Below are 23,628 nucleotides of genomic sequence, written 5' to 3'. Positions count from 1 at the left end.
TCTAACTTGGACTGCTTAGCGTGGAGCCACAGTCTTCCATCCCTCACTTCCAGACACCTCAGGTCCCTGACTCTTCTTATAGTTTCCTTGATCTCCTCCTCCTCCTCTTCCTCTTCTTCTTTCTTCTACCTTGGACGCTTTCGATCAGCCATTTTTCTTCTACTGAACTCTTGTCTGAGAGTGTTCTGCAGGCCTCATGGCCATCCTTCCATGGAGCTAGCCCTCTCCAACAACACCTCTAGTGCCCCAAAGCTCTCTAGTCCTAATTGCAAAGTACAGTACAACTCAATACAAACTCTTCTGTCCTAATCTTTTCCCTATAAACTCCATCAGCTGCACACCTACCAAACCCACCTGCATGTCTCCCCAAACCCTAAAGTCCCACATATTTGTCTAAGACTGAACTCAGTATCTTCCACTTACCATTCCTCCTTCGTCTATTCTGGCCAACCAATGCCTTCTAAGACTGAAACCTTCTCTCGTAGCAGAGACACAGAGCACTGCTTTTAGTGAACTCTGGTGACCAAGCAGTTGGGGTGCAAACATATGGAAGTAATAACAACACAAGGGACAGAACCAAATGTCCCCTCCTCTCAAGTCTCAGTCTAGGAGCCTCAGAGTCACCTCTTACATTCCCTCTCTTCTGCCTGCCTGCACACCTAATCGGCAAACACGCTGCATCTCTTCTCCCTCTCATTCCTGCGTCCACACTTTTCTCCCCAGCCACATTGCCTCCTTCAGCCATCAATGCTCAGTCTATGAACCATTTGGTATTTTGGCAGCCTGACAGCCCTGCCTATGCCTGAAACATACTAGGCACGAGCACAGGTTGTGTCGTTCTCAATATTACCATCTCTGCAAAATAAAATTATCTGAAAATTAGCCACAGTTCAAAGGTCCATTTAGTCTCCAGCTTTTGCTTTTTGCCACAGCCCCATGGAATATGCACTGTGATTATCTGTTATACTTCTATCTACCTAGTGGCCAGTATACTTCTTGATGAGGAAAAAACAAAACAAAACAAAACAAAGCCTTACTCAGCTTCTCAGCTTAGTTCTTGAACCACAGACACACAAAATGTGCCCCTCAACTGTTCATTTGAGACAGAATCTGGCTGACAAGGTGAATCTGGTAGTGTGCCTTTGAAGATATTGCATAGAGATGTCTGCAACCAGTTATTCCAATCCACAAATGAAGGTTCTCAATTAATCCAGACTGAGGTGGCATGGCTGAACATTTTAATGTTCCTAGGGATCTGTGTCTTGTATCATGGAGTTTAGGGAGTAAGGTGCCTCTAAAAACATTCTTTCACCAATGAAAATAAGACGAGCAGACTCTGCCTCCTTAACTGCTCACTACGTGTTCAATGAAGTGGTTGAAAATATGGCCATCAGTCCCAGGTGCACAACTATTTCAACTTGCAAGAAGTCAAGTTCCATGCCTTTTTAAACAGGTGTGCCTTGCTTTGAAGAAGCAGGATGTGGTGGTTCATTCATTTGACTTTTGCAGTCCCCAGTTCCAGATATGAGACACTAACATTCCTAAAATCACCTCGTCACGTCTGTACTTTCTGCTCTAGTGATATTTCAACAGCAGCAGTCATATTTCTGTATTATCATGCATTTGTCTAGTTATAGTGGTGTGTGGACACACTGTGTGTGATATGCACTGACTACATGGATAGCACAATCCTATGTAGAAGGCCAGACAGTAGATATGTTTGGCTTTGAAGAGCCACAGACTCTGTCACGACTACTATCTTTTGCCACTGTAGCATAAAAGCAGCCACCCGCAATATGTAAACAAATCCATGTGTAATAAAAGTTTATCCAAACAGACAGTGGGCCAGATTAAGCCCATGGATGGTAGTTTGTCAACTACAGACTTATAAGAAAGGGGTTTAAGACAGTGCAGACCTTGCTAATGCAAAGAGGAGTTTCACAAACTCTTTTTTCCAGAGAACTGGAACCTCTACTAGACGCTTAACAATCTTAAACTGTGCTCAGTTTTAAGAAAAGGACTTAAAAAAAAGGAACCAAGTTTAAAGTGATATAAATAACTATAGGCCCCAGGTATGACAGCATACAACTTTAAGCCCAGCACTCAGAAGACAGAGGAAGGTGGGTCTACATAGAGAGTTCAAGGCCAGACAAGGATACACAGAGAGACTAGGTCTCCAAAAACTAAAATAAAATAAATGTATTATAGACTCTATGAGAAATAAGACAGGAATAAGATACACATGCATATATGCTGTTGCTATTTATTAACATATCTGATCTGGCAAAATGCAGACTTGGTTTTCACAGATTAAACTCTGATAGCTTTTCAGCACCCTCTTTAATCAACTCCTCCAAAATGACTATGCCCAGTCTCTGGTGACATAGTTACCCTGTAAGTGGTGTGTTCCATTGCTACAGTTGATAAAATAAATAAAAGCTAATGGATTTCCTGTCTGGAAACACAGTCGTACCAACCAAAGATTGTGAAAATGAAGACCCCAAAAGACTAGACTCCCAGGTTTTTCAATTACCTTGACCCCGGACGATGGTGCAGAAATAAGCAACCGCCAAAAAAGCCAGAATCAGCCTGTACCGCATCTTGTGCTGAAAAATCTTCATTTTTTTTTTTTTTGTATCTTTGACCTTTTACATGAGGTGCAACAGCTGCCTGGAAACAGAGAGAGGGTGGAAAATCAGTCTATGCTGTCATCCAGGAGAAGCACAAGGACCACTGTGGTGTAGCGCTGTCAGGAAGAATTAACTCCCTACAGCGTTGGGGACTTCCTTCTCCAACACGAACTGCAGAAGAAAGTTCTTTTCCTCTGGAAAAATCTGTATTGTAGACAATTGGGAGAGCTGGGTGTGGTGACATACACCTTTAATTCCAGGACTCAGGAGTCAAAGGCAGGTGCATCTCTACAGGTTCAAGGATAGCCTGGTCGACATAGTGAGTTCTGGACCAAACAGAGATACATAGTGAGACCCTGCCTTAAAAAAAAAAAAAAGAAAAAAGAAAAAAAAAAAGAGGAGGCATTAAGATTGTAAGAACCAGAGGTGATGAGTGATGGATGACTCCAAGCAAATAATGTCTTCAAGACACAACATACTAAAGCACATATGAACTCTCACAGAGAATATAGCAACATGTACAAGGCCTGCCCAGGTTCAAGCCAGATGGCGTCGCAGCTCTCAGAGGGGCTGGTGGACACAGAGTCCTTCCCATTACCAAGAAGCTATTTGTTATTGACACCTGCTGACTAAGGAAGATCAGTTTTCTCCAGTGGAGTTTCAGGGCAGGTCCCATGCCCAGAAGTAGTCGGCCAACACAAAAAGGACCTCAAACTGCTATTTTTGTAGACGTTTTGCTTCCTATTGCTTTGGGTACTTCTTGTCTTTTCAATCTTTTGCTTTTGTTTATTTTGATTTTTGTTTTTTGTGGAGCCGTGTGTGTGTGTGTGTGTGTGTGTGTGTGTGTGTGTGTGTGTGTGTGTGTCTGTGTGTGTCTATGTGTCTGTGTCTGTGTCTATGTGTCTATGAGTGTGTCTGTGTGTGTGTCTATGAGAGTGTGTCTGTGTGTGTTTGTGTCTATGTGTGTGTGTCTGTGTGTGTGTCTATGTGCATGTGTCTGTGTGTGTGTCTGTATGTGTGTCTGTGTGTGTGTCTGTGTCTGTGTGTGTCTGTGTGTGTGTGTGTGTGTGTGTGTGTGTGTGTGTGTGTGTGTGTGTGTTGGCTTTTGTTGTTGTTCTGTCTTTGTCTGTTTTTTGTAAAGAGAGAAAGAGGAAAAGAACATAAAGTTTGGTAGGGAGGGAGGTGGGGAAGGAGGTGGAGAGGGAGGTGGGGAGGACCTGGGATGAATTGGGAGAAGGTAAAACATGATTAAAATATATTTTATGAACAAGAAAAAAACTTTTTTCAATAAAATAAAGCTTAAAAAAAAAAGAAAGAGGATAGGGGGCATTAGAACAGGGCGAGATATTCAGGCTGGACTGTGAGTCTCTTCTGTAAGGACAAATATAAACTGAATAGTCTGCTTGAAACTGTCTTTTCCAGTTGTGCGTCTGTCCTCTACCTATCACACTAAGGTGAAACCTCGCCTGCCGCCTTACATTACTCACAGGCCACAAATGAGTACAGCCTTTATACTGGTGATCAAAGAGAGCTTGCTAGTGTGAAGTCATTGCTCCATTTTCTCCTCATAGGTTGAATAATCTCCAATCCTTTGATCTTTTCTCACAGCTCTTTTTGTTTCTGATATATATGAATCAGAAACTCTTCCAGATATATTTCTTTTAATGTTAGTGAAAGATGAGGAACAAGAACAGAGTGAGAAAGGAATGTAGAGACAGGAAGACGACAGGAAAAATAAAGGGCAGAAAAAAATAGAGAGAAGGGATGGGGGGAGGGGAGAAAGGAACTATGCTTGGTATTAATAGAAAAGGTCAGTCTGCTGACCACAATCCTATTTTAAATCATTACATTGGAGAAATTCTGAATTCTTAGAGATTAAGGCGACATTTCCATAGCCATTGGTAAGATGTCTATGCTCCTATAATAACCCCCCCTATGCTCCTGGAAGTAGCCATAATTAAACTCATTGTTTAAATATTCATAAGACAGGAATGTAGAAGGGGACTGATTGGGTAGAAGAAGGTGATCAGTTAGAGTGTTGAAGGGATAAGAGAGCATAATGGGGATATAAATGTGATGGAAATAGGTATAGTTATGAAAACATCCTAACAAAATCTTTTTATATGTAATTTAAATGTACTTTTAAAAACTATAAGAAGATGTCTCAAAAGCCTTCTCCTACTGGACATCTTCAATCATCTATCCACTCACTTATTCCCTCCTCCATTTATTATATAAAATTGTTCTTCATAAGAGCAAAGGCAACTTAACAATATCATAGAGTATCCGATGCATGAATATATAGCTGGGCGGTATTGGTGCACACCTTTAATCCCAGCACTTGGGAGGCAGAGGTAGGCAGATCTCTGTGAGTTCAAGGCCAGCCTGGTCTACAGAGCGAACTCCAGAACAGGCTCCAAAGCTACACAGAGAAACCCTTCATGTCAATGTGCTTATCTCTTAAAATATCCCTCCTTGCTGGTCCTGTTTTCTGGCTACATCTCTAATTTGGTGATAAAATATCCTGACCAAAATCAGGTTAGGAAGAAAGAGTTTATTTAGCTTACAGTTCTGGGTTACAGTTGAGCATTTGGAGGCAGGTCTAGGCAGGAACTCAGGCAGCTAATTCACATCATTTCCTCACCTAAGAGCAGAGAGAAAAGGATGCACTCTTGCTGCCTGCATGCTCTTGTCTACCTTTCTCCTGCCCTGTCTAGCTCAGGACCTCTGTCTGCCTAGAGAACATTGATGCCCACAAGAGCTAGGTCTTCCAACAACCATTAGCAGTCAAGACATTCCCCAAAAGATGGACCTGACCTAGGTAGTCCCTCAATTGAAGCTGTCTTCTTAAGTGGTTCTACGTTGTAGACACAGGCTTCCAGGCCTAACCAACTGATACCATTGGCAAAGGGAAATCAGTTTTCTCCAGTGGAGTCACACTGGGTATATTGATCACACTTTCAGAACAGGTCCCAAGTTCAAGAGTGGTTGAGCAACACAAAACAAACTCAATGGCATTTTTTGTGGACTTTTTGTCTCATTTTGCTTTGGACTTTTTTTTTTAATTTTATTGGTCTTCTGTTTGTATTTTTATTTTGTAGCAGGGAGTGTACATGTATTTCTTTTGTTTTTGTTGTTTGTTTGTTTTTAAAGACAGAAAAAAGAACATAAGCTTTGGTGGATAGGGAAATGGGGATGATCTGAGAGGAACTGGGGTAGGAGAAAAACATCAATGTTATATGAAAATATTTTTCAATAAAAATAAACAAATAAAAATCAGGATTTTAAGTACAAAAAAATAGCCATCACAGATCCTAAAAACAATGTTTTTACTATAAGAAAACCTAAGAATATAAACTATTTGTCAGTATTTGAAAATTTTAGGTTATTTCCAAAGTTCTTAATATAAACACTGCAATAGACATCCTTACTGATACTTACGGACTTTCACTAGATACAAGATATGGAACTGCTGGGTAAAACAAGATATACATTTTGTTTTGTCTTTTGAGACAGGGTCTCAATAGGTCATCCAGGCTGGCTTTGAACTAATAACCTTCCTGCTTTCAGGCCCCAGACAGTGGGATTGCAGGCATGTGCCACTTTGCCCCTCTAAGATAAGAGGTTTTTTTTTAACTAATTACACAAGGTAGTGTGGACAGTTACGCTGATTTTTGCTCCCACCAGCACCTAAGTACCACGCTGTATCACTCCTACCATCAGAGGGTTAATGCATAACCTGATTTGAGAAGTAAATGGGATTATGACTCTTGTTTTAATTTGATTTCCTCCATAGCCAGTGGATTAGTTATTTTGCACAGCTATAACTAAATCACCTGACAGAATAACTTAGAGAAAGGAATTGTTTCTTTCTACTAAGTTTCAGAGGTGTCAGTCAGCCATCACAGGGAGAGGCTGGCAAATCAGAGCAGCTTGATCATGGAAACAAAGACCTAGTTAAGGGGACTACTGGAAAGGCCAGGGAAAGATGCGGCACCTAAGCACACACCCCAGTGACCCACTTCCTCCTACCAAGCAGGAAGTCCCACCATCTCCCAGCAATCTATTTAAATTTTAAATGCTGGAATGTATTAAACCACTGATGGGATTATGTCTGAAAACACACTCAGACACACCCGAAGGTTGTTTTATGGTCTCCTGGGCATGTCTCAATACAGATTGACATCTAACAATTAAGATTGGCTATCTTAGGGGCTGGAGAGATGGCTCAGAGGTTAAGAGCATTGGCTGCTCTTCCAGAGGGCCTGAGTTCAATTCCCAGCACCCACATGGTGGCTCACAACCATCTGTAATGAGATCTTGTGCCCTCTTCTGGTGTGCAGGCATACATGCATACAGGCAAAATACTGTATATATAATAAGATAAATAAATCTTTAAAAAAAATTAAGATTGGCTATCTTAGGGGCAGGAGAGATGGCTCAGTGGTTTAGAGAACTTGTTGATCTTGTAGAAGACCTGGGTTCAATCCCAGAACCCACACAGTGGGTCACAAACATCTGTAAGTAACTCCAGTTCGAAGGCTTTGGATACTCTCTTCCAACCTCTTTGTGCGCATGGTGGCAAAACACCATTTTACACGCAGGCAAGAAGCACTCGTACCCATAAAACAAAATAATTAAATTCAAAAAATTTTTAAAGCTTGACTATCATTTTAATGCAGTCTTTGGTATTCTTTGGCTATTTAATTTTTTTAAACAAAATCTGTGTCATATCCATTTTTTCTGAATTGTGAGAATCTTTATATACTATCTATTTATTTTAACTGATATTATTTGCACCATTTTTCTAGTTTATTTTTTAACCTTTAAATTTTATTTACTAAGTTTAGGGTTTGTTTGTTTGTTCAATTAAATAACCTAACCAAATGTTTTTCATCCTGCTGTCTTATGGTACAGGGAAAATGACCTGTCTCAACCCAAATTTTATATCTAGTTATCTTAACTTTCTAATTCCAGGTAAGAATGGACTCTTTTCAGTGCTGTGATGTCTAATGGGCGATTTGCAACACAAAAATACATTGCTTTATAATGATACATACCTTTACATCTTTTCCAATCTCATTTCTTGTGCTAAACACACTTGTAACTAATGCTTTTTTTTCATATTGCATGACTAAGGTTTTTTTTTTTAACAGTAAAACTTCAAAATTTCCCCTTAAGTGTATTGCTGGTAGTTAGCTGGGGTGAGGTGTAGTTTGTTTTCAGGTTTTGGTGGTGGTGTTGAAGTTCTTAGGCAGCAGTGGTAGCTCACAGCTGTAATCCCAGCACTTGGAAAGTGGAAATAGATCAGGAGGAGAGGCTACGTGAGATCCTCCCTCAAAAACTAGCCTACTCAAGACGTGGGAGCAGGGAAGAGCATCATGAAAAGGTGAGAAAAACATGGGAGTAGGGGTATAAATACAAGCAGAGTACATATTTATGAATGAAACTGTACAATGAGGCCCGTAATTCCATATTCTAGGTTAAAAAAATTAATTTAAAAAATAGATGCTACTTTAAAATGTATTTGTGGTGATGTCTTCATAATTACATGGCTCTACTAAAACTTGACAAACTGTCCAACTAAAACATGATATGCAAATTGTACTTAAATATGGTTTAAAAAGAGATCAGTGCCAACTCCTTTATGACACTTCCTTATGTTCTCCTTCTTGATCTTTCACTGCCATGAATTCTTTTGATACTACTAACTTACCCTTGCAGTCTAGACCTACAAAAGACAATTCTTGTTTTTTAAATATCCACATAACTATAGTAGCCCTGGCTTTTGGACCAGGCCATTTTGAAGTAGAAATGACAGATCCTGCTCCATCCTTGAAAAAGATTTCACAAACTTACACTTAGTGACTCCTCATTTGATCTCTTAGTCATTTACGTTCTTGAGAATGAGAGCAGCTGAAATCGCCATCCCTCCAGGTCCTAGGAGACTAGTTAAATACAAGTCAGCTGCTATAACGCCAATGAATTGCTAAATGTCTTAAGCTTTAAAGTGCTTGCATGTTCTCTATTGTAGATGTATGGCCAAAAAAGACAAAAAAAAAAAAAAAAATAAGCTGGGCAGTGGTGGTACATGCCTTTAATCCCAGCACTCGGGAGGCAGAGCCAGGCGGATCTCTGTGAGTTCAAGGCCAGCCTGGTCTACAGAGCGAGATCCAGGACAGGCACCAAAACTACACAGAGAAACCCTGTCTCAAAAAACAAAAAAAGACAAAAATAACATCAAATCAATTAAAGTCACCTAATTGCAACTTATAAATTAAAAGATGGTTCATTAGTAACAGTTGCTATAACTTTTCTTGAAGAGCAAAACTGCTATTTTCTAAGACTTTTTAAAATATTATGTGTGTGTGTGTGTGTGTGTGTGTGTGTGTGTGTGTGTGTGTGTGTGCGCATATGCCACATGTGTGCCATTGCCCTCAAAGACCAGAAGAGGGCATTGGATCCCCTGAAGCTGAAGTTACAGGTGGTTGGGAGAGGTCCCATGTGTGTGCTGGGTTCGAAAATCTGCAAGAGCAGTAAGTGCACCTAACCTCTGAACCAAATCTCTAGCCTATCTTAAGTGTCCTTCGTCTTCAAATGAAAAGCATGAGTTTGGTTGCTTTTTTGGTTTTGACATAGATGTTTTTTAATTCTTTTTTCAATTCTCCTTATGAAGCCCAGGCTGACCTTAGTTCTCTTTCTTCAACTTCCCGAATGCCAGTAATACAGGTGTGAGTCACCATGCCAGGTTTATATAAATTTCTCTGTTATTTCTACTTTGAGGTCTTTGATAGTGGGACGTCTGGATAAAATCCCTGGTGTAGCTGGAATATACTAAGAGTTGCCCTTTATGTCTCCTGGGTTACAAAGCTTGACAAGAGACTCTGGAGTGTGAGTGTTTAATCAAACACATGTTGCTTATTCAGTCAAAAATGTTTTAAATGGCTCTCATGATACTTCTTCCAGGCCTGAATGTTCTTCTTTTCTTTTATTTTATTTTGGTTTTTTTTTTTTAAGACAACGTTTCTCTGTGTAGCTTTGGAGCCTGTCCTGGAACCCACTCTGTAGACCAGGCTGGCCTCGAACTCACAGAGATCCACCTGCCTCTGCCTCCCAAGTGCTGGTATTAAAGGCGTGTGCCACCACCGTCCAGCCTGAATGTTCTTCTGAAAGATGCTAGCTCTATCTTTGGAACAGATCTAATCTAGCAAGACACATAGCAACCAAGCTTTAGGCTAGAGGCAGGGATGGAAGATAATTTTTCATCAACTGTGGAAAGACTTCATTAAGTGAGGGAGAAGGTCCTTAGAAGTCTTAGCCCTCTCCAAGTCTATAAATGCCATAGATAGGGAAGAAATCAGTGCAGTCATCAGGTAGCGACTATTGACAATAAAGCCCCACGACCTCCTTAGAGGAGCTTCCTAAGGTTAGACTCCTGCCTCATTTGTGGGGACACCTGGGACATGGCCTTGTTAGTGGCGGCCACAAATGGTCTCAAGGCTCTGCTGAGTTTTGCTGGATAAGGAATGTCAGGGTCAATTGGATCTGAGTCAGGACTAACCTAGGGATTTTCTTCCCATTTTAGAGGCATAGATCTCATCTTGCTTTTCTGGCTTCTTCCAGACCCTCCAGGGTCATTCTCCTTTGTGATCTACTCCGGAACCTTACAGATGAATGCCTTTTCATCATGGGACTGAAGATAAAGGAGGAGACATCCTGCTTGCAGCACTGTCTCAGAAGAGCTTTAGAGTGAACATCCACTTCTCCAGTTCCGGGGGGAGAGATAGGCTGCGATGCTAATATTGGGGTCCTTATCCCATTGAAAATGCCGCTGGGGGAGGCAACTGCTTTTTGCACACTTCCCACAATGAATGAATACTTTAGCGATCACTCATCCCAAGGGCCCTCTGCTCTCCTGAAGCAGTGTTACATGCTGCCAGAGTGGCTTCTCTTAGGATTTCACAACACACAAAAGGAGATCCAGGAGAAGGTCTCGGCTTGCACCACCGCTCGGGAACTAGCCCTTTGCTCACTAATTGCTTTATCCAAATTCCCATAACAGTGACTTAGCATCCAAGGTTTTGAAGACAAAACCAGGTCCGCATGAGGCAAGACTTGGGCAATGATTCATCTTCAGGATCCTAAGATTCTGTCCATCTGTGTGAGCCTCCTGCACAGAGTTCTGGCGCCAGCGTCTAGACCTGGACTGAATTTGTGCCGCCCATCTGTGCATTGGCTTACCACAGGACCTCTTTCAACAGCTGCCAATCAAGCATCCGCAGTGCAAAGCCTCCTTGAGGAGCTTCCTTCCAGACTCACGTATCTTCTTGCGCTACCTTAAGATCATTTTTACACTAATTCCAATGTGTGCAGCTAAATTATGTCGATAGCTAAGGTTGACTTATAGTTTCCTTGAGAAATCTTGGTGTCAAGATGATTCCAGCTTCTTAAGAAAAACTGGAGAGTGTCTATTGTCATCTTTTTCCTGTCCAGTGATCTTGCTTCCCTTCTTGATGCTGATTTATACATAACCTTTCCCCTGCTTTCCTTATCTTTTGTCTTAGATCTAGTTAAATTTTACACTTCTTGGCTCTGGTCTTGATATCTCCCCGGATTTTTTTTCTTCGTATATGGATTTTCATGTTTGCTCACACACTGTCACATTATCTCAGCTCCAACTGTTTCTTTTCTGTTTATAAGCTCTAAATCAGTATGTTTCTGACAAAAAAAATATACAGGCTAAGGATATGTCCAATTTGCAATTTTTAAGAACAAGAGTCTGATAAGTTGTCAAATCTATTGCTTTTTTTTTTTCAGTTTATTTCTGCATTTATCAGTAATGGCTGTTTTCTGTTTTAACTTCTGGTTGATAGCAAAATGTTCTTTTTTTATGTTCATTTATTGTTTTGCTTAATCCTTCATTAATTCAACATTATTCTTTCTTTGCCACTGAACATGTTTTGACAGCATTACATAAGCTTTTATTTCCCTTTTAACCCGAGAGTTACTTTGGTGAATGCAATAAAATATAAATCTTCCTTGGAGTGGTGGTGCAAGCCCGCAATCTCATCACTTGGGAAGCAGAGGCTGCAGAATCAAGTGTTCAAGGCTGACCTCTGCTAGAGAGCAGGTTTGAGGGTAGTCTGAGCTATATGAGGCTGTGTCTTCAGAATCATAAAATACCATAATTCTATAAACTGTTAAAGTAGTATAACTCATCTACACTTCGGCCTCACTATTCTGGTTTTATGTCAGAATGATATAGTGTATCTGGAAGAATATATAACTATTTTCTTTGTGCAATTCATTCATAAAGAAATCATAGAAGAGGTGGAATATTCAGTGGTATTATCTGTACAGCATTTGAATTAATTTATTACAGGTTAGCTAAATAATCCAAAGGGACTGAGCAGCCCTTGTGTACAGGACTTGAGAAGATTCCAATAGGCAGCCCCAGCCTACTCAGTTTAATATGTCCTCAATCAGCTAATCATCCATGGATCTGCCCATCAGATGCAAAGAAAAATATAGCCACAAAATTTCTTTCTCAGATGAAGTATTCATTCTAATAATTCCTTCCCCAAGCATGGTAACCCTAGGTTTCAAGTAAATAAGTCAAGGAAAGAGACCACATCTGTCCCATAGGCTCTTTCACACTAGGTTATGCGCATAAGATCATGTGAGACTGTTCTTACCCAGGAAAAAAAGGTCCCTTCTCCAGCCATATCAGGGCAAGAGCCTTTTGTCTGTTTTTATCAAAGCATTGAAGTTCCTGTGTCCTGGTGCTGACTGACAATAATTAACATGTAGCTTTGTAAGTGAATATATTTCAAACATTTTAGCTAATTAAGTACCTACTGCACTCCTTTTATCAGTTTGAGGGTAAATGGTTTTATTTATAAGAGTGGAAATAAAGCTTGTATGCAGAGCCTGTCTTTAAATTCTTTTTGTTGTTTACTTTAAATTAGGATTAGCAAGAGCATCTTAATTTTCCCAAGCTTTTCTGCCAAGTTGCCAAACTTCTGGACAGAGAAGTAGAGCAAGAAAAGTCTCAATTTCTGTTTAAATGCCATGAGATATTTTAACATTTACCAAAAAATGTCAAATCTTCATTTGTTGAAACTTTGCCCGAGAGTCTGAATAAACAAGTAACTCTACTTTTATTTTTTTCTCTTTCTTCTTCTTCTTAAACACACCATGTCAGAAATGGCTACTTAATTCTGAAAGCAGAAGGTACAGATCAAAATGGGGGAGAGCTGATATTGCATAGCATAAGTGTGGTCAAAACATTGTCATAACCTTACAAACAGCCTTAAACCAGCCCTATCAGTGCTAATTTAGCATGCTTCTAGTTTGTGTATTTGTTTTATCAGATCTCATTTGTGTAGTGAGGTTTAATACAGAGCAAAGACCCAAGTGAAGCTGTTAACCAGTGCTTACAGGCTCTCAAAGAATTCTCAGCTTAGCATACAGCCGGTTTTATCAAAAGTCCTTCATATGTTTATTCAACGGTTACATCTCTTGCCACAACTTATACATATACACAACCAAATCTTGAAGAGCATTCCCACCAGCCATTGTTTATAAACCCTACAAACTTAAACAGAATTGCTCTTAGCCACCTGGTATACACAGATGCTTGTGACCCAGGCTCTGAGAGAGACAGCTATTTATGGTACTGGAATTATCATTCCAGCACTTATTGAGAGTCCTACTATATAACCAAAGTGGAATTCTTGGTGCTAAAGAAGGTACAAAACATCATACCATGTGTTGCCCTTAGGGAGCTCACTTACAATTCCATTAAGAAGCAAGATTGCAAGCTAAATGCAAAGCTAACAGAAGCATGAAATGGGATGAAAGGAACATTAGCACAAGATGGGCAGCATGTCAGCCATTCCGTGTTTCTTTGTCAATGATATATGTAAGACAATGTCTGTCTCTGAAAATGAAATCATGACATTTGCAGGAAAATCAAAGGACTTGGAAAATACTCCATCCAACAAGCACCTTAGACTCAGAAAGACAGATACTGCATAATTACATGCGAAGACTAGATTTTAATTTTCATATATGTGTGTGGAGGGTGGAGTATGGATCATAAAACCAGAGAGGGAACCATGAAATGGGAAATAATGTCTTAAGAATGGTACGTAAGAGCCGGGCGGTGTGGTGGCTCATGTCGTTAATCCCAGCACTCAGGAGGCAGAGGCAGGCAGATCTCTGAGTTTGAGGACAGCCAGGTTGACAAAGTGGGATCCAGGACAATCAAGGCTACACAGAGACACCCTGTCTCAGAAAAAAAAAAAAAAGGAAAAGGAAATGAGAACATTCGGGCTGGAGAGTTGGCTCAGTGGTTAAGAGCCCTTGTTCTTGGGAAGAACCAGACTCAGTTCCTAGCACCCACACGTGGTACAGACATACGTGAAGGCAAAGCACTCATCTGAATAAAATAAATCTTTAGAAAAAGGGTAAGTAAGAGGAGAGAAAAATGGTAATAGAATATATATGACATGAAGGCAGGAGGGGACGGGGGAAGAAGGGGACCAGCAGGAGTATGGGGTGGGGGAGGGGGACTGCATAAAGGGAGGAAAATGCTGGCCTGAAAACCATTGCCTGGCACACTCCTTTTTAAAAACTAATGTCAAAAGAAAGATGATCACCGCACTACACAGATAGCACTCAGAGAGTTCTCATTCTGGCCCCTGGGCAGCAGGTTAACGGAGAGGAAACGGAAGTGGTGATAAGCAGTGATTTCGCTACCTCGGCAGACGCTAAAGGAAGAAGGCAAACAAAGAAACTTCTATCTCCCTCAGACTAAGGGTGTAAGGCCAACTTGGCAGACAGGTTGAAGCCAAAACTGAGGATGCAGATAATTACAAAGGCAGCCATTACCAATCATGTGAACTACTGTAGACGGTTCGGAACACATTCCTATCCATTTTTTTTTTAATCTCTCTCTGGATAGAGCTCTATGCAGGTTAAAATGATCAGCTTTCTGATGATGTGGCCACCTGACCCGAGAGCCATTCACAGGTTTCTTAAGAAAAAAAGGCTTTGCAGTGGTGGACAAGTTTGTGCAAAGAACCTTTGAAGGAACGGGCATATGTGAGCATGTTTCAGGCCCCAGAGAGCTAAGAATAAGAGGTGTGTAACAGATGTCTTCATTGTTATATTTAAAGAGCCTTCATGCAGAAGCTAAAACTGGATTCTTTGGCACACCTTCTAAAAAGAGAAGGTTTGAACTGATGCAAATCCAAAGTCCAACAATGAGAACAGCTTACTTTTCTCTGTTAGAAGACTGGGATTACAATCCGAGTGAGTTTTCCTACTTGGGGGAGCGTGACAAAATGATTTTTAAAATGTCTGCCTCAACTCCACCTTTCCAATATTATTTGTTCATCGTTTTCTGTTTGATTGTTGTAGGGGTTCCTTTGTGGTTTGTGTGGTGTTGTTTGGTTGTTGTTTGTCAGTTAGTTAGTTAGTTAGTTAGTTAGTTAGTTAGTTAGTTAGTTAGTTAGTTTGTTTGAGATATGGACCTCAAGCTGAGGAGATGGCTTGTGGGGCAAAGCATTGGCAAATATAAGGACTACAGTTCCGGCGCCCACATAAGGGCTAAGAGGGTATGACAGTGGCCTTCAATCCCATCTTGGGGAGAACGAGAGACAGTGGAACCCCAAAGTAAGATGAAAAGAGTGAGTAGCTAAAGCCACAAGATCTGTGTTCAAGTTAGAGACCCTACTTCAATATACCAGGCAGAGAATGATCAAGAAAATGCCTTAGGTCAACATCAGACCTGTATACACACATGCATGCACACAGGTGCCCACATATATATAAATATGGATACATACATAAACAGGCATGTTATACAATTATACACATTAAAAAGAAGAACAAGAAGAAGAAGGAGGAGGAGAAGAAGAAGAAGAGGAAGAGGAAGAGAAGGAGGAAGAAGAAGAAGAAGAAGAAGAAGAAGAAGAAGAAGAAGAAGAAGAAGAAGAAGAAGAAGAAGAAGAAGAAGAAGAAGAAAACAAACCCTCACATGCACACAGGCTGACCTGATCCAGGAATCCCTCGGTAAGTCCCTCTGACTCTAGGCTGTGTTGAGTTGACAATTAAAGCTCACTTTCACAGTACTGCTTCCAAAATGTCAAAGAACTGCCCTGATTTCTTCATGAGGGATGCCTTACCAAGAAAAACTAATCTCATCTGGGGCTGACAACAGTTTTATGGGTGGCACCATCAACCAGCTCGCCAAGAAACAGCAGCTCCTCAACTAGTTTGGTGGCCTTAGAAATTCTTTACCTTTCTGGATGTTGGCACAGGGAGACCTCTGGATGACATTTTAAAATATAATCTAGCAAATTCAATACATACAATAAGCAATCAATAAATACTGATTAATTATCAATGAGTGATTAGGGAATAATGCATGTATATGCTGCACGACTTACAATTGGCTTCAGGTAAACAGTGCTTGAAACTAGCAGGCACCCGCCAATTGTGAGCCTCAGGGCCAGATGACCCAGAGGAAAGCTCAGTTTTCTTCTTCAATAACATAGGACTTTCCAGGGTTGTCACTTTTTGCTAATTTGTCCTACGAGGTTAGCAACAGCTTTGTGAGCTAGTCAGTTGTACAAGAGCAGATACAAATCAGAAGTGCAGCCATTCTGTGGGTCGGAGAAATAGCTAATTAGGTAAAGGATCTCAGTTCCTGCCCCAGAATCCACATAAGAACGTCAAGCATGGTAGCATGTGCTTGTAATCGTGCTGGGGAGGCAGAGCGTGGAGGATGTCTAGCCAGCCAAACTAATGCAATTGGTGAGCTCTGGGCCAATGAGAGACCTCATCTCAAACAAAAGTAAACGTAGATGGCTCCAGAGGAATAACACCTAAGGCTGACCTCTGACCTCCACGCTCATTCACTCCTGAGCATATACTCATTCATACAAGCACGTACACACATACACACACACACACACACACACACACACACACACACACACACACACACACACACACAGAGAGAGAGAGAGACAGAGAGAGAGAGAGAGAGAGAGAGAGAGAGAGAGAGAGAGAGAGAGCTACAGCTGCCTCGACATTCTTAAACTAGATGTGTAAATTTTGAGATAGAAGCCAGAGCCATTCCAGAAGCACAGCAAATTAGTGGCAGCTACTTGACACAAGAATGTCCCATCATCTGGCTTTTGTCTTTCCTCTCATCTTGCTTTTTTAAGGACAGAGCTCCGCCACCAAAGAAATGGGAGCTTACCTTCATCAAAGCCTGTGACTATCCTCAGCAGAAGATTAGCTCACTCCTCACCTCGGACATCTCCATGCAGAAAGGCTTCCCTGGTCCTCCCACCGAAAGCCAGAAGGCTTTCCCCTGGTGCCTATGAGGCTAACCTTTGTTTTCCACTTTATGTGCTGTCGCTGAACTGTAGTTATCTGCTGCATTTCTCTTTTCAAAAATGCGTTATGCAATAATGTTTTTGAATATTTAGCATAGTGACTATACACAGCAAGATGCTGAGCTGGAGAGGAAGACAATCAAATTCTTTTTTTTTTTTTTAACCTCAATTCAGTGTGCTCCTCACCCCAAAGCAGAGACAGAAAGCCATCCAGGAGCATCTCTTTATTCAATAAAGTGTCCCCTGACTGCCCACACAGACCTGCCCTAAGTCATTCTGATGGACCTAGCAACGGCTAGCAGTAATTCCCACCAGCAGCTCAAGTAAAATCTGGGAGAAGAATCGGAATGCAACTCCCTAAACATTTCAAGTTAGGGACATCTGTCAGGGTAATTTCAGCAGCCACTAACAGAAAAAATGCGAGATGACAACTGATTTAGAACCAGGCATGGTGGCTTATGCCTGTATTGCCAGCCCACAGGAGGCTGAGAGGAGAAGGCTGCTGTGAGTTCGAGGCTAACAATAGCTGCATAGGCAGCAGCAGAGGGGTTACACAGTCTTAAAAGGAGGCAGGCGAGGGGAAGCAAGATTGCCCAACAGGTAAAAGTGTGCGTTGTGTGTTGTGCCAACCTGGTGACCTGAGATCAAGCCCCAGCACCGACAGTAGAAGGAGAGGTCTAACTCCAGAAAGTTGTCCTCTGACCTCCACATGGGTACATGACAGACATACACACCCACACACTCTTGCATACACAACATGCACACATACAAGCCCATACATACACAACACATAGGGAGAAGAGAGGAAGCCTCGCAGGGATGCTGGGGTTTACATTTTTCAACCTTGGTAGAATTTGGGTCTCTAAGCCCCACACTCCGGCTTGTACTCTTGGCTCTCATAACGACCCACAGATGTTCCTTTCCCGTCGCATTCCCACAAAATAAAGGATCCAAAAAAAGAGAGAAAAGAAAAGAAAAAAATTATAGAACTTTTTAAGAGGAAAGAAGAAGAGAACGAAGTGGGAGAATAAAGAAACTGCTTTCATCAACCAGACTCTTAGAAGTCAGCTTGGTTCTAAGCGGTCCCTAGATCCCTCTGCCTCAGTGACCAGAGCATGTGACCTCAGCTTACGCCATCCACTCCAGTTCCAGACACATTCCCTACTGCATCCCTCAGCAGAGAAACTGGTAGATAAAGTGCCAAAGCTGTGTGGACCCGTCAGACTCCATGCGCCTTTTGTCTAATCATCTCCCTGTCGCTTGCTAGATTTGTGACCCCAGAGGAGATACCGTATTTCCCTGGAGTTTGGTGGCTTTTTCGGGAAATAGCATTTATGTCCCGAAGTAATGAGAAGATACTGTGTTTTTTTTCACAGAGAAAGGAATAAACACTCGGAATGTGCCAGTATTTCTGCTCCAGTTTGGGTTATGAATGTCACCCAGAGGACCAACGTATTAAAGGCTTGACCCTCTGGGAGGGGGTAGAATGTAAGAGGGGTCTCCAGAAGGCTGTCTCAGACAGGACTTTTCCCCTTCCCTCCCTTCACTCCCTGGGTCACAAAGTAAATGGCTTTGTTCCACTGTGCACTTCAACTTGATGTACTGCCCTGCCACAGGCCCAGAGCATCATCAGAGCCAACTCACCACGGACAAGACTTCCTAAACCATGAGCCAGAGCACATCTTCGCTCATTATAATTATCTCAAGTATTTTGTTATGGTGACAGAAAGCTGAGTAGCGCAGCTTCTAACACAGACAGACAAACAGCAGAGAGACAGACAGACAGACAGACACACACACACACACACACACACACACACACACACACACACACACACACACGGGTAAGTATCCCCATGAGAACAGGAAGCAGCCTACACTCAAAGTTTAATGTATAAAAGAGTAACAGGACCCCTGCCACCGTTTATTTACTTATGAGGAGTAAAAGAGAATGATTGCTTTCTGGACATCCAACACTATCAAGGGCATATTTTCTAAGACAAAAGTAAACTTTTGTCACTTCCCTTCACACTTTCTTCCTGCCTCCCTCCCCCGCCCTCCACGGCCAGTCCCTGGAGTGATCATCTCGTGAGTCCTGCACGCACGCCATAGTCGCAGATCGTGTGTTAGCTCGGTGGTGCTCACACAGCACAGCCCCAGTGTGCAGCGATTCATGAAGACTTAAAGAAGCTGTCGATGATTATACTCTGTGGTCCAGGAAAACAGCGGTCATTGGGCTGAATTTAACTGAGAGTGATTGCAAAGTAGCAGAAGTCGCATCTCTACAGACGATGTCAACTACAACCAGGCGAGAAGAAAAAAGGAAAAGGGGTTGGGGATTTAGCTCAGTGGTAGAGCGCTTGCCTAGCAAGCACAAGGCCCTGGGTTCGGTCCTCAGCTCCAAAAAAAAAAAGAAAAAGGAAAAGGATCTTTGTGTCTTCATAGGGGGCAGTGGGAAGTAAGATCTGAAGGGAACGTGCCCTGTGGGGTCTTTCTAGTAAGTGAGGGGCTTCCCTGACTCGCACATTAGTCGCTCTAGTTTGCTCAGCCTGTTCTGGAGGCCAGCCCCCGAGGGTTCTGAACAGCATGGAAGGCTAGAGACTTCTCTCAAATCTTCAGCTGGACTGCTAGAGCACCAGGATCAGGGCCAAAGAGCTCCTCCCATCCATCCTGAAGCCTGGGAGGCATCCAAAACTACTCCAGGAACACTGACAGGTTCCAAGGAACCCTGCCCAGAGAATTAATTATTAAGAGGCCTCACAAGGGTGGCTCCTGTCCTTTCCAAGGGACCTGTAGGAGGTCAGGGCTGCAATGGAGATTCAGGATTGTTCTGGTTCAGGGCTCCTCAAGAAAGAGAGAGTGTCCCATGTTTATTAAAAGACAAAAAAAGATACCCTGTGTACCACAGATAAAACCTAAAGATATCTTAGTAGGTGGAAAAGATCAACCACAAAGGGCCATATGTAGTATAGTTCCATTCATATGAAATCCCCAGAGACTAAGTGACAGTCCAGAAAGAATTGGGAAGTTACTGTCCACATGTGAAGGTTTTCTTTTGGAAATACTAAAAACATTTGTTTCTTTTTAAAATTTTTAAAATATGTGTATATGGTGTGTGGGGATGTGTGGATGTGTAGAGGGATGTATGTGTGTGTGAGTGTGTGTGTATATGTAAGTGTATATGTGGTATGTTGGGAATGTGTGTGTGTGTGTGTGTGTGTGTGTGTGTGTGTGTGTGCAGGGGGGATGTGTGTGTATATGTGATACGTGGAGATGTGTGTGTGTGTTTGAGTGTGTGTGAGTGTGTATTTGTGTGTGAGTGGGGGGGGGCATGTGGGTGTGTGAGGATGTGTTTACGGATGTCTGTGGGGGGATGTGTGAGTATGTATGTAGTGTGTTGGGGATGTGTGTGTGTGTGTGTGTGTGTGTGTGTGTGTGTGTGTGTATGTGCGTGTGTGAGTGAGAGAGAGAGAGAGAGAGAGAGAGAGAGAGAGAGAGGCTGTCTGATCCCCTGAAGTAGGAGTTACAGGTGGTTGTGAGCCACCAGATGCCCCTGCTAGGAGCCAAACTCAGACCCTCTAGAACAATGGGTGTTCTTAATCACTAAGCCAAGTCTCCAGGCACCTAAAATCATTCTTAATTTGTGATGTTGACTGCCCACTCTAATATACTAAAAGCCTTTGAATTATACATTCCGAATGTGTGGGTTGTATCCGGTGTGGAATGATTGTCAAGTAAACTGTTTAAAATACAAATAAGGGCCGGGCGGTGGTGGCGCACGCCTTTAATCCCAGCACTCGGGAGGCAGAGGCCGGCGGATCTCTGTGAATTCGAGGCCAGCCTGGGCTACCAAGTGAGTCCCAGGAAAGGCGCAAAGCTACACAGAGAAACCCTGTCTCGAAAAACCAAAAAAAAAAAAAAAAAAAAAAAAATACAAATAAGGAACCAGACATGGTGGTGTAAGCCTGTAATTCCAGCACTTAGGGAACTAAGGCAAGACGGTCCTAGCTAATCAGGGCTACATGATGAGTTTCAGGCCAGCCAGAGCCACAGAGTGACAACCTGTCCCAATAAAACAAATAACAAAACAAAAAAAAAACCCACCAAAGAAAGTCCAAAATATGGCATTGAGCCTAGATTCAACCAAAGCCCATTCACATTATTCTCTTAACCGCCAATCTAAATCTCATCCATCCATCCATCGGTCCATCCGTCCACCCACCCACACATCTCTAATGTAACAGTGAGGCTACATGCAGAGCTGGAATCCTTCATCAGTGACAGAACACCCAGTCTCCTCATTCCAACCGCCCTGAGCCTGCTTGCTACTTCACCCAATAAAGAAGTGCCCTCTTGGCCCTTGGTAGAAGCTGCGTGCCAGGGCCTCCAGCAAATGAGGATGGAGAAAACTCGTTTTCGTTTTCCTTTCTCCTTACTGTGATGCAACAGGAGGCTGACTCCTACTTCCCTTCTTCCTGTTCCCACTCCACCTCTCCAGCTGCCACCAGCCAGGAACTCCCCAAACCTTCCGGCAGAGTCTAAAGGCAGGTGTTGGCACACACCTGTCATCCCAGCTCTTGAGAGGTGGAGACAGGAGGATTGGGAGCTCAAGGCCTCCCTCAGTTACAAAGAAAGTTTTAGACCAGCCTAGACTACATATGACCCTGCCTAACAAGAAAATCTTTCTTGGGACTTCAGGCAGTTCTAGAAGCCATTTTTGGACTGATGGGGAGGGATGAGGGCATGAGGGTGGGGATCCGGGCTACTGTGAGAATTGCATGCAAGGGTCTTCAGGGGCGCTCTTTTGGGCAAGTTGAAAGCTCTCCTGGACCTAGGCTAAGCATCCCTGAGCTCTCCAGCCGCAAGACTAGCTTCCCACAGAGCACCAAGTCTGCAGAACTCCAAATTTTGCCACTCAGTAACAAGGGTACTCTACTGACCTAAACTCGCCCTGCCCCTGCCTGTGCACACTGTGCACAAAGCCCAGCTTCTGCAGACGCCTTGGATGCCCAGAGGCTTGAGTGTAAGGAAACTCAGAGACGAGTTCGGAAAGATAAAAGGGAAATTAAGTGAAGAGGGTTCTGGCAGCATCTTAGCCCGGCGGCTCCTCTCAAAGCAGCAACAGGAGGAGCGTGGTAGCATTCTACGCTCTATGAGCTCTGCCTAGCTGCTCCTCTTTCCGTTCAGAGCCTGGTCCACAGCTGCCAGGATGTGCAGCAGTACAATGAATGTCTGGATGAATTGTCTCCATGAACAAGTCTCCCAAGGCACCAGCAAAGGAGAATCTAAACAGCGTTGCGCTCTATGCCTACACAGCGCTTCCACACAAATCCCTAAGTCCCTGCCAGAAGAACACGCTTGGAGCTACCACTGTAGGGCAGCCAAAGGCAGCCAGTTCCTGCCCGGCGCCCACCGCACCCGGACACCATGGGGAAATCCCCAGAGAGAAACGGAGGGCTGCTTTGCTGTCCCCATATCGGTCACTCAGCGCCTGCAATCTCTCTGCCCTGTGGTCCCCGGAGAGGCATCTGTGTGCACGATCTCCTATCTCACCCCTAAGGTCCCCCAGGCCATCCTGCGGGCACACGTGCTGTGGACGATCCTGGAAATCGCTTTCGTCTGCAGGTGGCTCACTCTCTCCGGCTTTCTTTCTTCACCTATAGATGATGCAAAGCCGAACCAAAGAACAGTAGCGAAAGACAGACTGACCTGTGCAGGGCAACTTTCCAGCCCAGGTTGGGGACCGCCTGGCGCCTAGGGAAGGTTTGCCGCCGCCGGTTGGTTCTTAGCGGACCACTGCCCTAGCTCGCTTCCCTCGGAGTACCCTTTCTTAATTAGCTTCTCTTCCCTGTCGTTCACTCTGTCCTCTCCTTGTCCCTCTCCCGCCGCCTCCTCCCTTGCAGAGCTTCCCCTCCTCGCCTCTCGCCCAGGATCAGATAAGAGGAAAGGAACCGCTGAGCGAGCCAATTATAAAGCCGAAGGTGGCCTCGGGGGCGGGAGGTGGGGGAGACAGACCCCATTTTCCCTCCTCCTCTCCAGCATCCCCGCCCCGCTCCAGTTGCAGAGGAGCCCGCCCCACGCTTCCCAAGTTCCCCCCAAGGCCTGGCAGCCGACCCAGGTGCGCGTGGCAGCCGGCTGCAGAGCGTGGATGACCAGCCGCTTGGTCCCCTGCAAGTGGCCTGTGCTCCCAGATCCTAAACCAGAGCCCAGGTCCCTTTGAGAGATCTCCAGCACTCCTGATTTCATCCCAAGCTCCAAAAGGTCCCATCCCCAAAGATGAGCCTTGTCGTCCCACAGGGTCTCCTCTCCCTTGTCCCTTAAGTCCAAGAGGCCAGCACAGCAAGGCCGCCGCCGCAGGTAGACTTTTATGTGCAGGGGAATCAACTGAAGGAATGTTAAATTGGAGGGTTTTCTTCGTCGTAAAAACTACATGTGGACAGTTTCGTGCGGTTGGACCTGCAGATTTCCTTTCCCCATGCACAAACTGTAGTCAGTAGATTTGGGCGGATCCCAGGGACTCAGCCTCTATCAAAACCCTGGGGGTCCTGATCCATGCAGGCCACGCCCTTTGAGAAGTCCTGCCC

General features: G+C 43.4%; 1 protein-coding gene across 1 annotated transcript in view; it reads right to left on the bottom strand.

Moving 5' to 3' along the window:
* Window positions 1-22,922, bottom strand: part of Col14a1 (collagen type XIV alpha 1 chain) — a 208,091-nt gene extending 185,169 nt beyond the window's left edge. Inside the window, 2 exon segments of the mRNA XM_052747825.1 lie at window positions 2,534-2,670; window positions 22,754-22,922. Coding sequence (XP_052603785.1) covers window positions 2,534-2,621 — 88 coding nt within the window. The 5' untranslated portion in view covers window positions 2,622-2,670; window positions 22,754-22,922.
* Between the last annotated feature and the right edge of the window lie 706 nt (window positions 22,923-23,628).

Source organism: Peromyscus californicus, unplaced genomic scaffold (assembly GCF_007827085.1).
Source record: "Peromyscus californicus insignis strain IS unplaced genomic scaffold, ASM782708v3 Scaffold_20__1_contigs__length_68692818, whole genome shotgun sequence".
Taxonomy (NCBI): domain Eukaryota; kingdom Metazoa; phylum Chordata; class Mammalia; order Rodentia; family Cricetidae; genus Peromyscus; species Peromyscus californicus.
Note: the sequence above shows the minus strand (reverse complement) of the source record. Positions and strands in the feature narration are given on the sequence as shown.